The 16388-nt window shown below is 42.3% G+C and overlaps 1 protein-coding gene across 4 annotated transcripts in view; it reads left to right on the plus strand.

Annotated features, from left to right (window-relative positions):
* Positions 1-16388, plus strand: part of BRINP2 (BMP/retinoic acid inducible neural specific 2) — a 127214-nt gene that overhangs the window by 98575 nt on the left and 12251 nt on the right. For all 4 annotated transcript variants that reach the window (XM_058700156.1, XM_058700157.1, XM_058700155.1 and 1 more), the window contains 2 exons: positions 6018-6208; positions 7282-7490. In XM_058700156.1, coding sequence (XP_058556139.1) covers positions 6018-6208; positions 7282-7490 — 400 coding nt within the window. The remainder of the gene's footprint in view (positions 1-6017; positions 6209-7281; positions 7491-16388) is intronic.

Consider the following 16388-nt stretch of genomic DNA (forward strand, 5'->3'; position numbering starts at 1 on the left):
GTAAATAATTGACTATTTTGAATAAGTAAAATAAATGAGAGAATCTCCCAATCATTCAACAAAGATATACTGAACATCCATTATTGTGTTGTTAGAAGTACTAGCATTGTTCTATTGCTGTTGAATAAGACCAAAAGAATCAATATGAAGAATCTTGCCTTCATAGAGTTTGTTTTACTGCAAGAGAAAGAAAATTTAAAAATATATTATGACAGTGATGAGTGCTAAAAAAGATACATAAAGCAGAGCATGGGACAGAGTCTGGGAGAGAGAGGGTGCTCTTTGAGATGGGATGGTCAGGGGAGGCTTTTTCTAGGAGGTACTCTTTGGCAGTCTTGAATAAAGAGACTAAGCAAGCAATGTGACCACCAATTTTTATTTATTAAATTTAATTAAAGTGGGAGCTACCTCTATGGTAAGGTGATCTTTCCTTTTGGTGAAGGTTTAGACCATTGTAAAAAAATTATGAAAAATGGAAGAATGCCTGCTTTTTATTTCTCCTAGTAATTTAATTGATAGGATAGAAATTCTTTATTAGTTGATGAAGCCTATGTGTGGCCTACCACAAAGCAGGGAAACTGGGTTTGGTATCAGATTAAAAATACCATCACCATGATCCAAGTCAAGGAGCTTACTGCCTGTGCTTTCTTCTGAGTTTTATGGTTTCAGGGCTTAAGTTCAAGTCTTTAATTCATTTTGAGTTCATCTTTGTGTATGGTGGAAGATAGGGGTCAAGTTTAATTCTTTTGTATGTGGTTACTCAGTTTTCCCATTACCATTTACTGAAGAGACTGTCCTTTCCCCATCGTATATTTTTGGCTCTTTAGATACAAATTAATTGGCCATATATGTGTGAGTTTTGTTTCTGGGTTTCCTGTTCTGTTCCACTATCAATGCGTCTGTTTTTAGGCTAGGCCCATAGTATTTTGATACTATAGCTTTGTAATGTAGTTTGAAATTAGGAAGTGCGATGCCTCCAGCTTTGTTCTTTTTCTCAAGATTCTTTGGCTATTTGGGGTCTTTTGTGATTCCATACAAATTTTAGGATTGCTTTTTTTCTATTTTATGGAAAATGCCATTGGAAATTTTACAAGGATTGCAATGACTCTGTAGATTGCTTTGAATAGAATGGACATTTTAACAATATGGATTCTTCCAATCCATGAACTATTTTTCCATTTATTTGTGTCGTCTTCAATTTCTTTCATCAATGTATTATACAACTTTCAGTGTATAGACAGACCTCTTGCACTCTTCATTAAATTTATTCCTAGGTATTTCATTCTTTTTGGTGCAACTGTAAATGGGATTATTTCCATAATTTCTCTTTCTGATATTTTGTCATTAGTTTGTAGAAATGTAACTTATTTTTATATATTGATTTTGTGTCTTGCAACTTTGCTAAATTTGTTTATTCTAAGTTTTTTTTGGTGGAGTCTTTAGGGTTTTCTATATATGATATGTCATCTGTAAACAGACAGTTTTACTTCTACCTTTCCGATTTGGAGGCTTTTTAATTCTTTTTCTTGCCTAATTGCACTGGCTAGGACTGCCAGTATTATGTTGAATAAAAGTGACAGAAGTGGGCAACTTTGTCTTGTTCTGATCTTAGAGAAAAAGCTTTCAGCTTGTCACCATTGAGTCTAGTGTTAGCCGTGGGTTTGTCATATATGGTCTTTATTATGTTGAAGTATGTTCCCTCTACACATTTTTTGTTCAGGGTTTTTTTCGTAAATGGATGTTGAATTTTCTCAAATGCTTTTTTTTTGCATCTACTGAGATAATCATATGATTTTTATACTTAGTTTTACTAGTGTGATGTATCATATTGATTGACTTGCGAATGTTGAACCATCCTTTCATTCCTGGAATAAATCCCTCTTGATTATGGTGTATGATTGTTTCCATGTACTGTTGAATTCAGTTTGTTAATAGTTTTTTTGGAGATTTTTGCATATATGTGTATCAGGGATACTGGCCTATAACTTTCTTTTCTTGTAGTGTCCTTGCCTGTTTTTGGTATCAGGGTGATGCTGGCCTCATAAATTGAGTTTGGAAGTTTTCCCTCCTCTTCCATTTTTGGAAGAGTTTAGGAAACACTGGTAGGAATTTTTCTTTAAATGTTTGGTAGAATTCACCAGGGAAGCCATCTGATCCTGGACTTTTGTTTGTTGGGAGTTTTTTTATTACTGATTCAATCTTCTTTCTAGTAGTTGGTCTGTTCAGATTATTTATTCATGATTCAGTCTTGGTAGGTTATATGTTTCTAGGAATTAATCTATTTCTCATAGATTGTCCAATTTATTAGTATATAATTGTTCATTATAGTCTCTTGTGATCCTTTGTATTTGGGTGGTATCATTTGTAATGTCTCCTCTTTCAATTCCAATTTTATTTATTTGAGTCTTCTTTTTTTTCTTGGTTAGTCTAGCTAATGATTTGTCTATTTTTCAAAATCCTTTCTGAAAAGCAGATTTTATTTTCATTGATCTCTGCTATTGTCTTTTTAGTCTCTATGCCATTCCTTTCCAGTCTAATCTTTGTTATTCTTTCTACTAACTTTGGGTTTAATATGTTCTTCTTTTCTAGTTCCTTGGAGTGTGAATTTGGTTATTATTTAAGATCTTTATTTTTTCTTAGTGTAGGCATTTATCACTATAAACATCCCACTTAGAACTACTTTTGCTGCATCACATACATTTTGGTATTTGTGTTTCCATTTTCATTTGCCTCAAGATACTTTTTTTATTTCTCCTTTGACATGTTGGTTATTCAAAAGCATGTTGTTTAATCTCCATGTATTTGTGAATTTTACACCTCTTGTACTTTCTAGTTTCATTCAATTGTGGTTGAAAATGATGCATGATATAATTTCAGTCTTCTTAAATCCATTAAAATTTGTTTTGTGACCTAACACATGATCTACTCTGAAGAATGTTCCATGTGCACTTGAGAATAATGTGTTTTATCCTGCTATTGAATGGAATGTTCTGCATATCTGTTATGTCCATCTGGTCTAATATGTAGTTTTAAGGCTGATGTTCCCTTGTTGATGTTCTATCTGGATGGTCTATCCATGGTTGAAAGTGAGGTATTGAAGTCCCCTCCTATCGTTGGAACTGCTATTTCTCCTTTCAGATCTGTTAGTGTTTGCTTGATATGTGTAGTTGTTCCCATGGTGGGTGCATAACTATTTACAAACGTTGTATTTTGATGAGTTGATCCCTTTGTCATTATATAATGCCCTTCTATGTCTCTTGTTATAATCTGGCTTAAGGTCTACTCTATCTGATATAAATATAACTACCCCAGGCTTCTTTTGGGTTTCCATTTGCATGGAGTATCTTTTTCCATCCCTTCACTTTCAGTATAGGTGTCCTTAATGCTGAAGTGAGTCTCTTGTAGGCAGCATATAGTTGTTGCTGTTGTTTTTTTAACCTATTAAGTCACTCTGTCTTGATTGGCCATTTGGCCAGTTAGACATGAGATCAAGTGATTGCTCATCATGTTGCAGTGGGTTTTGGTATAGAAAACACTTTGACAAATATCCCGTACTTTAATTAAAGTTTAACATTTCCTGTACAAAGGAAATAAATGATAATGTATTATTATGAACTTGCCTTCTTAGATAAATAAAGCCACACAATGGGAATTTTAAAAGACTTTGCTGGAACCTTGAATTATTAGTTGTCTCTTTTCTTTTGTTTCCCTGGTAATATTTGGCACATGCCCCTCCTCTCTGTCTCAGTCTCTGTAGTTAGGTGGGAGAATTCTATAGGTTTAAATTGGGCATGGATTTTTATTATTTTGGAGCTCTTTTTATTTTTCTGCAGCCCTGTCATTTGTAGTCCATGGATTTGGGGAGAAAGTTAGACCAAACTTCAGCACTGTCATAAAGAGCAGAGTGGGGATAGGTGAGAAGGTTGAGAAGACCTTGAATTTTGTTGTTCCCTAAGGCAATGGAGCTGGTCCTTATGAGTATAATTTGAAAGGCTATGGAAAAGTACTTTCTCACTAATGGATGTGATCCTTTCAATTTCATCCCAGGACAGATTCCCCTTGGAAATGTGTCCCTTTCAGTGAGGATCAAAATATGAAGATTAAAGATCTAGATGGGACTAGAAAGGAATTTGGAATTTTGCCATCTTATAGAATAGGGCTTCTCAAAAGATGGGTTCTCTTAGGTCTTTTCAGGATGTCCATATTGACATCGGCAATGATGGCACAAAAAACAGTGGTGAATAAAACTACTGGCATCTGTGTTTGAATAAAAGCAGTCTCACCAAATCACACCAGTCATCTCCATCATTACATACTTGCACCTAAGCACACACACACACACACACACACACACATACATGCTTGTTTTTATGCTAGATTCACATAAGAACATCCTTGAAGCAGTTAAACTTACTAATTTTATTAGATATTGACCCTTAAGTATACACCTTTTTTTAAAATAGGCTCCATGCCCAATGTGAGCCTTGAACTCATGACCTAGAGATCAAGAGTTGCATGCTCTACCAACTGAGCCAGCCAGGCACCCCTACACATCTTTTTAGTATTTTGTATGATGAAATGTAAAATAAACATAAAATGAGTCTAAGGCTACTGAAGAATGATGATTGTCTCAGGGAAAGATGCTTTTGTGATTGAATTGTAAGCTGAACTAGTCGTGTTTTCATTGGAACTGAATTTTTCTTCAAAGAGCAGCCAACAGATAAACTGTGGTTATTTAGACACTTTAGTGTCTGGCAAACATTTTCTCAAAAAATAAAGGGGCGGGGGATAAAGTAAGCCTACCTCTTCAAGGAAAACAGCTAACAGTATCTGTTGCCAATGATAAAATTTAAGCTTTCAAATGAAAATTAGAATTTTGGAAAACTTATATTTGTCATTATGGGCTTAGTAGCAGTTCCAGTACTTAGCAACTTTATGCATGGGATTTGTGATATTAACAAATACGGTGTTTGACATTATATAATGAAGTATCACAATGTGGAAGACCTGAATAATTCAGTGATCCCATACTTTTTGGATGACCAATGCGTGATGTTTCAAAAGCACGAAGGGTAAAAAGATCCATTCAAAATACAATATAGAACACTGGATTTTAATGTAATAGAGTATAAAAAGTGCGTTGATGTGGTTTCAGATTCCACTCTGTAACCTTTAAGGAACGACATTTGTTGCATTTAGTGAATATCCACAAAGACTACGTAAGAATACATGCAGAAGCAAATATGAGAAAGTAGCCTTCTTCTGGTAAGCCAAATATTAAAGATAAATTTGCAAAATTATCTTGCAAAATGCAAAGTAATACCACTTGCAAAAATGCAAAGTAATACCACTCTTCTTGCTAAATTGGCTTTGTTTCAGAACATATGGTTATGGTAATAAAAATATGTCATTTATGTTATATGTAATAGATTTACTGCTGTTATCTTTAAGTGAACTAATAAATTAAAATTTTCTGTTTTAATTTTTAAAGTGGTAATTATCAATAGAGATAAGCCGCATAAATATGGGGGACTCCGTCATGTGTTAAGAGTGTGAACGGGTCAAAAGTTTGAGAACCACTGTTGTAGACCACACTCCTTACTTTCAAATGGATAACTGAGGCCATGATAGGTGATGTGACTCATCCATTGAGTGGCAACTGTGACTAAATCGTATCTCTGCAATCCATTGTTCTCGTGTTTTCACTGTTTGCATAATTGTTTTCCCGTACTACACTACTACATGACTACCTGCATATGAGTAAGCAAATCAGAGACTCCAGTGAGAAAGCAGATGGGAATAGGTTCTGATGGAAGTCAGTTGACAGCCTGGGAATGGGAAGCTGGGTGGAAGGCCAAACGGCCTCTTGCAGGCAGTGGGTGCCTCCATGTGGAGGGATGCGTGCTGAGGGGAGTGAGGAGGGTACAAGTGGAGGAAGAACATGACCTCTTTCAGATTTTCTGTTTCTTGTTCTTAAATACATTGAGCTTTTCTTCATCCCTTGACTTTTCCTCCAGGGAGTTTGCCCGTTGGAAAGTAAACAACTTGGCTCTGGAAAGGAGGGACTTCTTCAGTTTGCCATTGCCTCTTGCCCCAGAATTTATCCGGAACATCCGCCTCCTCGGAAGGAGACCCAACTTACAACAGGTTACTGAAAACCTGATAAAAAAGTACGGCACTCATTTCTTACTTTCTGCCACCCTTGGAGGTAAGCAACATCATGATCTTACACTAATTGGCTGTCAGATCATTGAAAATAGCTTTAAGACCCAAGGAGTATAGCTTGAGTCTTCCTGGGTCTTTGTTCTTCCTTGCCTGGTATTGCCTGAGAAATATTTTTCTTTCTGGTGCCTTTGAGAGCGGTATAATCTCTTGACATCCAAATTTACCTAGAACATTGCTATTTGCTTATAAGCATCCTCCTGAGGAGGGGGTGTGGGGTAAGGAGGTTGGGGGACTGACAGGCTCCTACTAAGCACTTGCCAGCAGGGGGCGCTCCTAGTTTTCTTTTGACAGAGGCTTCTCACCTAGAGGCTTTTCCACATCCTAATATTTGCTGTGGCTCTAGTTGTCAGACCCATGGGCAAAAAAGCAAATGTCCATTGAGTCCCTGACCCCTGCTTACCTCCCTAAAGATTGGTAACTGGACAAACCAATTCTAGTGATTCTGGGCTGGATAGGGACAAAGTTGGGAGTGGGGATGGTGTACCTGTGGCCAAATCAAAAGCTCTGAAGAGGCAGGGTTCTCTCTGCCCTGGGAAGAAGAAAGCAAGATTTATTATAACATTTAGCTCACTGTCTGATGGACGAAAAGGATCTCTCCAAGGGTTCAGGCCAGCTGCCGGCATGTGGTAGGTGTTGAGTGTTTGATGGGGAAGAGGGTGGGTGAGCTTCAAGGCTTTTGCCCTTTCTGAGGGAGCAGAAATATCCATGGTGACTTCTCATAAACAACTTGAGAGAGAAAATTTTATCTCCCCCATGGAGGTAGATTGCCTGAGACTGAGATCAATAAAGGATGTTAAATGGATAAGCTGGAGGGGAGGGGATGAGCTATGGGATAGTTAAAGAATGAAGGAAAAGGAGGAGGGCCTCTCAGGCAGTGATGCCGGTCACCTTGGGCACTGTGTGATGAGACTGTTCTGAAGACAGTGATGAGGAAGAGGTCGTCAGCAGGGGCAATGGGCTCCCTCTGAGCTCTGACTGTTCTGGCCAAGGGTTTCATGTTCTAATTGGCAGGGGATTCAGAAGGCCTCACCAATGGACCCATGTTGTTTGCTTTAGGAGAAGAGTCCCTAACCATTTTTGTGGACAAGCGGAAACTGAGCCGCAAGACAGAGACAGCAGGAAGTGCACCTGTAGTTGGGGGCAGTGGGAACAGCTCTGCCGTGTCCCTGGAGACCCTGCACCAGCTCGCAGCCTCCTACTTCATCGACAGAGAGAGCACACTGAGGCGGCTGCACCATATCCAGATAGCCACGGGGGCCATCAAGGTAACAGCCTGTGGCATACTGGGAGAGGGAGGGCAGACAGCAGAGAGAAAGCAAGGGGGAGGCTAGGGTCTTAGCCAGCTCCAAATCAGTCAGACCCGACTGATGGACGTGGGGAAGAAGCTTTCTGAGATGAGGCACAACCTTCCCTAAAAGGTGGCCCAGGTCTTCACTTGCACAGCAGATAGTCATGTAGCTTCTACTGGGAGGCAGTCTCCAGCCAACGGACTGTTGGTAGAAAGGCAGACAAGGTCCTTATTCTGCACCTCTTACGTTCTAGTGAGGGATGGGAATTTTACACAGGTAAAAGCAAAGTAATTTTAGATAAAGATAGAAAAGCAGAGTCATAAGGTACGGATTTCCTGGGGTGGGAAAGGAGCAGCTAATATTAGCCAGATTGGTCTGGGGAGGGAACTTTGGGTTTAAACTTTGAGGCTGAGTCTGAATGACCCGAGGGAAGAGTATTCAGACAGCAAGAACAGTAAGTGCTAAGGCCCTGAGGCAGCAACTGGCTTGGTGCCTTGGAACACAGAGAAGACTGTTGTGACTATAGTAAGGTGAACAAGAAGACACTGGTACAATATGACGGTCAGAAGTAGACTGGAATCAGATTACATGGCCATGAAAAGGAATTTTAATATGTCAAAGTGCAATGGAAAACATCCAGAGAGTTTTAAGCAGAGGAGTGATATGATGCCATGCATGTTGGAAAATGATCCAGCAGTTACTATAACATTAATAATCATAACCTCCATCCTATCTTCTCTACTTATATCTAGGAGAATTCTAGGAAAACTCATATTGTAATAGGGAAGAGAAGACCAATGACGATACTTGAGAATGCTGGATTATTTTATTCTAAATGTAAAATTAAGGTGGCAAGGAATGGTCAGTCTTATCTTATATTCTGCTTTTATCACACCCAAAATTTAGATGGTTTTGTTCATTTGTTTATTGGTTCAGTAGATATTTACTGAACACCTATTACGTGTCAGGTACTGCTCTAGGTACTGAGAATCCCAGAGTGAAGAATACATATAAAGTCCCTGCCCTCATGAAGCTTAAATTCTGGTGATGGAGGTGTAATATAATGTCAGGTGGGATTAATGGTATGAAGAAGTGGAGCCAGGCAAGAGGATGACACACAAGAGGAGGACAGGGACAGGGACACCACACTTTAGGGAAGACCTGTGTGAAAAAATGCCATTTAAGCAGACATCTGAATGAAGGGAGGGAGCAAGCCACATGGGAGTGAGAGCAGGTGCAATTGCCCTGAAGCAGGAGTGTGCATGTTACGATCCAGAAACACTGCATAATGTAGCAGGAGTGCCGTTACAAGAGGGGTGAAGTAGGAGATGAGGCTGCAGAGAAAATTTTATCTCCCCCTGACGGTAGACTGCCTGAGACGGAGATCAATAAAGGATGTGAAGATCATGAGGGCATTACTGATCAGGGAAGAGAGGAGAAAGAGGGATCCTGGAGACTGATGCAGTGACTACTGCAATGGTCAAGGGAAGAAATAATGGTGGCTCGCTCAGACAAAGCTGGCTGTATAGAGGTAGTGAAAATTTGGCAGATGCCAAGATATATTTTGATGGTAGAGCCCTACAGGTTTAGCTAATAAATTAGAAGAAAGGACTCAAGATTAACTGCAAGATTTTTGGCATGAGCAGCAAGATGAACAGTGATTGCATTTACTGAGAAGGACAACAGTGGGGGAGACGCCAATCTGAAAGAAGCAAATCAAGAGCTTGGTTTTAGACACAGTGAATTTGACATTCCTATTAGACATCCAAGTAGAGGTATCTAACAGGAAGGTGAATATAAACACTAGGCTTCAGAGAGAAAGGTCATGACTGAAGATGTGATTTTGGCATACAAATACATACACACATGTAGGTGGTATTTAATATCATGAGAAAGGATGAGATGAGATCACTGGAGGAGTGAATGTAGCTGGTAGAGCAGCCCTAAGGCTGCCCAGCCCTAAGGCTGAGTTGTGCAGCACATCAATATTCAGAAATGGGGACTGGGAGAAGGATCCAACAGAGAAGGCTGACACCAGGCAGAAAGGTATGAAGAGAATCAAAGCCATATCACAAGACGATATGAAACAAGTGTTTCATAGAAGAAGGAGCAGACAACTGCGTTAGATGCTGTTAAACAGTCAGATAGAGAACGGACCTTCAATTTGGCAACATGGAGGTGACTAGCAACCTAGATAAGAGTGATTTCAGTGTCATGACAGGTACAAAAGGCTGAGTGCAGAAGGTTCAAGAGAGAAAACAAAGTGAGGAACCAGAGGAGTAGAGACAATTCTTTAAGGGTTTTGCTGTAAAGGCAAACAGAAAAAATGGGCGATAGCTGGAGAGTGGTATAAGGTCAAGAGAGGTGGAATTTTTGTTTTTAAGATGAGAGATACTCAAGAATGTTGGCATGTTGATTGAAATGATTCAGGAGAGGGGGAGAAAATGATAATTCAGAAGTGATAGGAGACAACTGCAAGAGCAACTGGGCAGGCGGGAGGGGTGGTTCTTACATAGCATAAACGTCTCATCCTTTGTAGCAGGAGGCATTCAAATGCGCAGGACACATGCAGTAGGATGTAGCCGTTGGGGGTCGGGATGTGGATGTCCCCTTCTGATTGATCCTATTTCCTTGATTACACAAGAAGCAGAGTCCTTGCCTAAAAGGAAGGAGAAGGGATTACTGAGAGAAGAATGCAGGGGATGGTTTCAGAAGAAGAGGAGTTAGGTATTTTAATGGACTAGATAAATGTTGTGGGTTGTTGGGCAGCACTGAGAGCCCATTTGAGACCCATGGTCGTAGTTACATGGGAACAGTCAGCATAGCTGTGAGCTTTATCAGCTACATTTGGCACTTCAAGTACAGGCAGGCATGGAGGAGGTGGAGAGTTGATTGAACAGAAATGTGTGTGTGTGCGTGTGCGTGTGTGTACGTGAAGATGAAACAAACAAAACGGGAGTTGAGAATATACACAAAGCAGTGATTATAGTGATGGACCAAGGGATTGGGGACTGTTAAGGGACGGCAGGAAGTGAAAAGTTGGTTAGGTCAAAAGATTGGAAGCCTAAGTAGGTTTGATACTTGTTAGAGGGAGGTGACCAGGGGAAGTGCAAGTGTGTGATGATTTATGTTGAGATTGGAGAGAAAGTGCAATTAGCAAAACAAATCAGGTTCTGAACATGTCCATGAGTGTGGGTGGCTAAGACGGGGCTGGAGGACAAGATGAACGGAGAGGGGAGAAGGCTAGGGACCTGGGAGGCCAGGGTATTAAAGGGTTTTCTACATGGATGCTGAGGTCAACAGGAAAGATACAAACCTTTTGGTGATAACAGACAGTGGTAAGCAAGCTTAATACTGGAAATCCTTAACAACTGAATGGGACTAACAAGAGAAATAGACAGCAACATGGAGGGGTCATGGGTGATAAAGTCCTGATGGTTCTGGCTTCAGAGGAGCCAGAGATGGCTAGAGAGGAGGGGGAACAGTGTTCAGGACAGTGGCAATGCACCTCACTCCTCTGCCCAGCACTGTGAGGTGTGGGAACACAGCCAGCCACTGCTAGGCAAGACTGAAAGGGAACCCCTGTTTTCAGCATCTTCTGGACTGTGCTTAATGCAAAAAGATGAAGCAGACTCTTGAGAGGAGATCAAGGTTATGGAGGACCTTGCTGAAGACTGATCATGAGACCGAGAGAGCACAATGGAAGTTACCTGAAGAGGTCAGATTAAGAGAGGTGCAGTGTCTGGCGTGAGAGCCTGAGACAGGGCAGTGGCTGAAGTTAACAGGGATTTAGGGTACCTTTGGGATTCTGGTCTCTGAGGCAGCTTAAAATGATGAAAGAAGACTATTAGTAACATGGAGTGGGTTTTACCAAGAAGACAGAACTCTGGGGAAGCCCCTTTCCCCCTTCAGTCTTGTAGTGAGTCGGCTGTGTCAAAGTGGGAGAAGAATTGGTCTTATCTGGAAATAAAAGGTAGGTCTGGGTCAACAACTCAAAGGTCCCATTAATGTGCCTTCCTGTCCTTTGACCTGACCAGCTTTTCACTTTCTTCCCCCCTTCATGGCCTCGTTTGCCTCACTATTTGCCTAACTTAGACTCCATGGTCCACCACTATAATCACGGCATTGGATATATCTTCAACTTGCCCCCTCACTGCCTCCTCATGTCCATGCCATCCCCTTAATTCAGGACCTCATCAACTCTTGCCCAGTTTTCTTGCATTATCTTTTTAACTAGTCTTCTCGTCTCCATTCTCAGCTCTTCTCTCTTATCTGCCCTCTCTGCTGCCTGCATCATGTACCATCCCCCCCGGCCCCGTTTAAACCACTGCGCCCCAGCCACGGTGGCACTGTGACAATGCAGAGAACATAGGGTTGAACCCAAAAGTCTTTGCTGTGCCACTGCTCATGTGGGCTGCGAGCAAGTTACCAAACTACTCTGAACTTCACTTTTCTTATCCTTAAAACTGTTCAATAATTAAAATATTTTTTACCTTGAAGGATTTCTGCAAGGATCAAATAAAAAACAGAGAGGGTGCATGAGCCACAGCACAAATGGAGCTTGAAAAAGAATAATTCCTCATCTTAACAAAACCATAAAGCCATTGAAGATTATCCCTAATGGTCTCTTTTGTCTCTTCTCAACCCGTTTCCCCCATCAACCCTTCACTTACAATTTCTATCATGTAGGCCCGTCCTGTTAGTCTGTTTAAAAAAATTTTTTATTATTTTGAGCGAGAGAAGGCTGGGGGGCAGGGGGAGAGAATGAATGGGGGATGGGCAGAGAAAGAGAGAGAGAGAGAGAAAAGAACCCAAGCAGGTTCCACACTGTCAGTGCAGAGCCAGATGTGGGGCTTGACCCCACGAATTGTGAGATCACAGTTCAAAATCAAGAGTTGGACTTTCAACCAACTGAGCAGCCCAGGCATCCCACTAACTATTAGTCTTTATCCAAAGCCCCTGCTGTTTGCTTTGCTTGTCTGTTTACGTAAGTGTCTCTCCCTCACTCTTCTTGGCTCAAGTCAAAAAGGTAACTCTTTGGGGAAGCCTTTTCTGACTCCCAAGGTAGTTAAATGCTCTCTTTGGTATATCAAGCAGATGCCTCTTTTATAGGGCTTATCATTTGAACTATATTTGCTAGCTAACATGAAGTCCTTGAGGGAGGGACTGGCTCTTATTCATCTTTGGTTCCCAGTAGAAGTACAGAGCATATTCCATTATGGGTAATGAGTAAAGGTTTGTTGACTGACAGAATAAATGAATGAATGAATGAGTCACTGTTTTCCACATAGGTTATGCTCTTTTCAGTGTATGTACAAGGGCATATAAACATGTTTAGTTGAAAGAAACAAAGCTACTCCAAGTCACTTGAGCATAAACATGGTTTATAAAGAGGACTACGGTGAAGACTATCACATATCTCCAAGGACAAGACACTAAATGTCCAGACACATGGGTCTTATAAAAGGGCAGTAAGGCTCCCAGGTTACCCCATTTCTTGTTGGAACACATGTCATCTGTTTTTTTCATCTGCTTCACCTTCTAGCTTCTTTTCCAAGTTCTTTCCTTTGTTTTTTTTCTAGACCTTTCTGTACGCCAGTGACTTCAGCTTACATTTAGCTCTGCGTTGCTCTGGAGCTGACGCTGACTCTGGCCCGGAATGAATACTATTTTTCTGTTTTATCTCTCAGCTGGTGCCATTGGGGCAGGAACCACTCTTGTTCACTGCTGTATTCTCAGTTCCTGGCACTTGGTAATGCTTGATGATTATTTATTCTGAATTTTAAGGGTGTCCACCATCACCCTTTAAATTGTTTCTCTCAGTGTCACAGTTCTGACTTCTCTGGAGGGAAGTTTTGTTCAGAGTTCACTTTAGTCCACTATAAAGAGTTCAATACATAGTCTGAAATATGGCTTACCGGACTCATCTCTTTGGCAAAGTCTGCAGGTGGCACAGTGAGAGGCAGGAAGGTACCCAAAGCCACATCTATCGTAGCGCCTGGGAATGCACTTTCCAGAACTAGAGCCACTGCCCATCTCCCCAGAAGTGGGGCCGCCATCCTTGGAAGGTTCTTTTTGGAACTCCTCCAATCACACATGGAATGTGGGATGATAATTCATCTTCCACTGAGCTGATTAACCTGGAGTTTTCTCTGTTGAGGGGTGCAATGTACTCCTTCCATGGGATGCAATTCAGAAAAACAGGAGAAAACAGGATTATTTTCTCCTACCTCCACTCCTCCTCGTCCTCATGCTCACATAACTTAGCTCTAGAGAACCACGTGACCTGTCCAAGAACAGCCTGCTAGACTGAGGAGCAACGGGAGGTCTCGGCTCCCTATCCCACCACCGTGCTCACCTGATAGGGTTGACCTGCCCATTTTATCCTACTGTCAAATGTTCCACTAGAGACCATTCCTTTGCTTGATCACGCTTTTACAGATCCACATAGCAAGGGCCAGTAGGCTGGAAGCATCCCGCAGCGTATCCCTGCTAGCTGATACTCCTTTACTGGGGCTGTAGCCCCTGCCACCTGCTTCCCTCTACTGAACATGCCTTTTCAGGAGTAGAGCTGGCTTCCACCGAGGCCATTACTCTGCATCGAGGTGGGTGGCATGAGGGGTTCTGCTCACCTGCTCAGCCTTGGGGAAGGGAAAACCCTCCAGCCTCTCTGCCTGTCTCTTATGTCTGTAAGCAGGTGTACTCTTACTTTTCCCCCCTTGTTAGCCACCTCTAGTTTACTAACATGCCCCTTTTGTTTATCTGACACATTCCTCTGAGACCCTACTGAACATCTCACTCTGTTGCAAGGTTTACCCTGCTCAGTGCACACCTCTCTTACAGGATTTGTCATATTATATTCCAGCTGTGTGCATCCCCACTGCCACGTCCCCACACCCACAGGCGTGGTAGGAGGGCTTGGAGCAGTTGGGACTCCGTAGCTTGCACACCATTTCTTCGCCGTGGCTGGCACGCAGTGAGGCACTAGATAGACTGCTTGGTAGGTGAAGGCTGGCTGCCTGGTTTAGTGGGAAACAAACTTGCTCAAGGGAGAAAGCTTGGGATCAAGTTTCAGTCTTGATGCTCACCACTTCTATGACCTTGAGAAGTCAGTGAGTTACCAGCTATTTGACTCACCTGTACCCAGGGCTTAGCTTCAGCTGACAGGGCTACACCAGCTATTAGAATATTAAACCACTTCCATATCAGCTGGTAAACAGTCTGCACCCAATCACCTGGGTGCCATCGTAACCACTGTTCTCTCTCCCTTGGAGCCCCCAGGTCTCCCGTTGAATGGACCTCGGGAGGTCTCCAGAATGCTGCTGGTACCACCCCTGGCACCTCTTCTGATTAGCCCACCCACTCCTGTCTTACCTGCTGATTAATATTGTGAATCGCACCCCTGTCTCTGCCATGGGGTTGGGGTGACACCCAATGACACAGTTCACATGGAAACACTTGGAAAACTATAAAGGGCTGAATATATACACTGTACCTCCTGTCTGTGATGTCTGGGAAGGGATCAGAGCCATTAAGCAGAGGACCTTGTTCTCATTCGCAGCTCACCCTCTACTTAATCGAAGTGTGGGGAAGGACTTGGTTTGATATGTTCCAGGGCTTACTGAAAAGAGCCCACACAAAAGTTCAGATGGGTCCCAGGATGGCAAAATGGAGTGGTTCTCACAAAGCATCCTTAAAAAGACTTGTCTGAATTCCTCAGCGCACAGCCTGCGATTCAATTTGCAGTTCTCTTAAGCACACACACCATCAGCTGTGCTCACCCTGCCCGGCCCTATCGCTCACAATTAGAAGCCCATTTCTGTCCCTTTTAGCTTTGCAGGTGTCCCCCTAGGTAGGACAAGAGCAGTGGGGGAGGCAAAGGGCAGGGGGAGGAGAGCAGACTCACTGGAGTGAGTGTTCGCACAACCTAGTATTTATGGAAAAGTGGATGTGCTAATGAACCTGAGATCCATCAGGGCTTTCTGAAGGCAGGACAGTCTCTGTCAACAGACCAATTAGCACACAATTATTTTCCCTTTCTGAAAGCTTATCTGAGATGCTCTTTGAATGTGTGTGCCTGAGTGAACTGCACTTTCCATTACCTCTATGGACCTCTTCTATAATCTGCCAAAGCTGTCTGCCTCCGCTACAGAGAAAGCCCAGGGTTCTCTGGACTAACCCTCCAGAGACTCTGGTATTTTCATCACTTGGGGGAAGGGGCCTTCGGGCATTTTGTTACCAAGTCAGTGCCCAGGCAATATCTGCAAGAGGACCCTCTCCAGCTCCCTGTCTTCTTCCAATCTCCTTATATCTCTAGGGAGGACAGAGGTGGTTCAAAGCAGAATAGCAGTGGAAGGAGCAAGGACGTTGGGATCTAATGTAATCTGAGTGCCTTCCTCACTCTTGGAGATCTGGTGTGCCTCCTTATAAGGAAATGAGCTTGAGAATCACAGCCTTTGTCTCTTCTTCATGCCAGTTCTCGTGGCGCAATTAACAAAGGGAAGCTACCCACATTCTTTCAATGCCTTTATCGATTTGATTGTCCGCTTGTGGAACTAACCTTTGGGAGTAGCCAAGTAAAGGTCAAAAACCCACATCAGAGCCAGGCCCAGAATACTGCACAAGATGGTGGCGGTGGTGGTGGGGAAGCAGATGGGTTGGCAGTACGTAGGTAGGGATTGTGCTGAGATAAAGGAGAGGAGAGTGGCTGTTCTCTGTTATCCTCCTTGAGGGGTCATCCTACTCCTACGTAAGGCATGTAGCTCCCTCCCTACCTAGACTTGATGCTGGTGAGCGACCAGCTCAGGGGTGGGTGGATGGAAAAGCCAGTGCAAAACTCAATGACAGTGTGAACAGCTTAGATGGAGGCGGGGA

Source organism: Neofelis nebulosa, chromosome 15 (genome assembly GCF_028018385.1).
Source record: "Neofelis nebulosa isolate mNeoNeb1 chromosome 15, mNeoNeb1.pri, whole genome shotgun sequence".
NCBI lineage: Eukaryota > Metazoa > Chordata > Mammalia > Carnivora > Felidae > Neofelis > Neofelis nebulosa.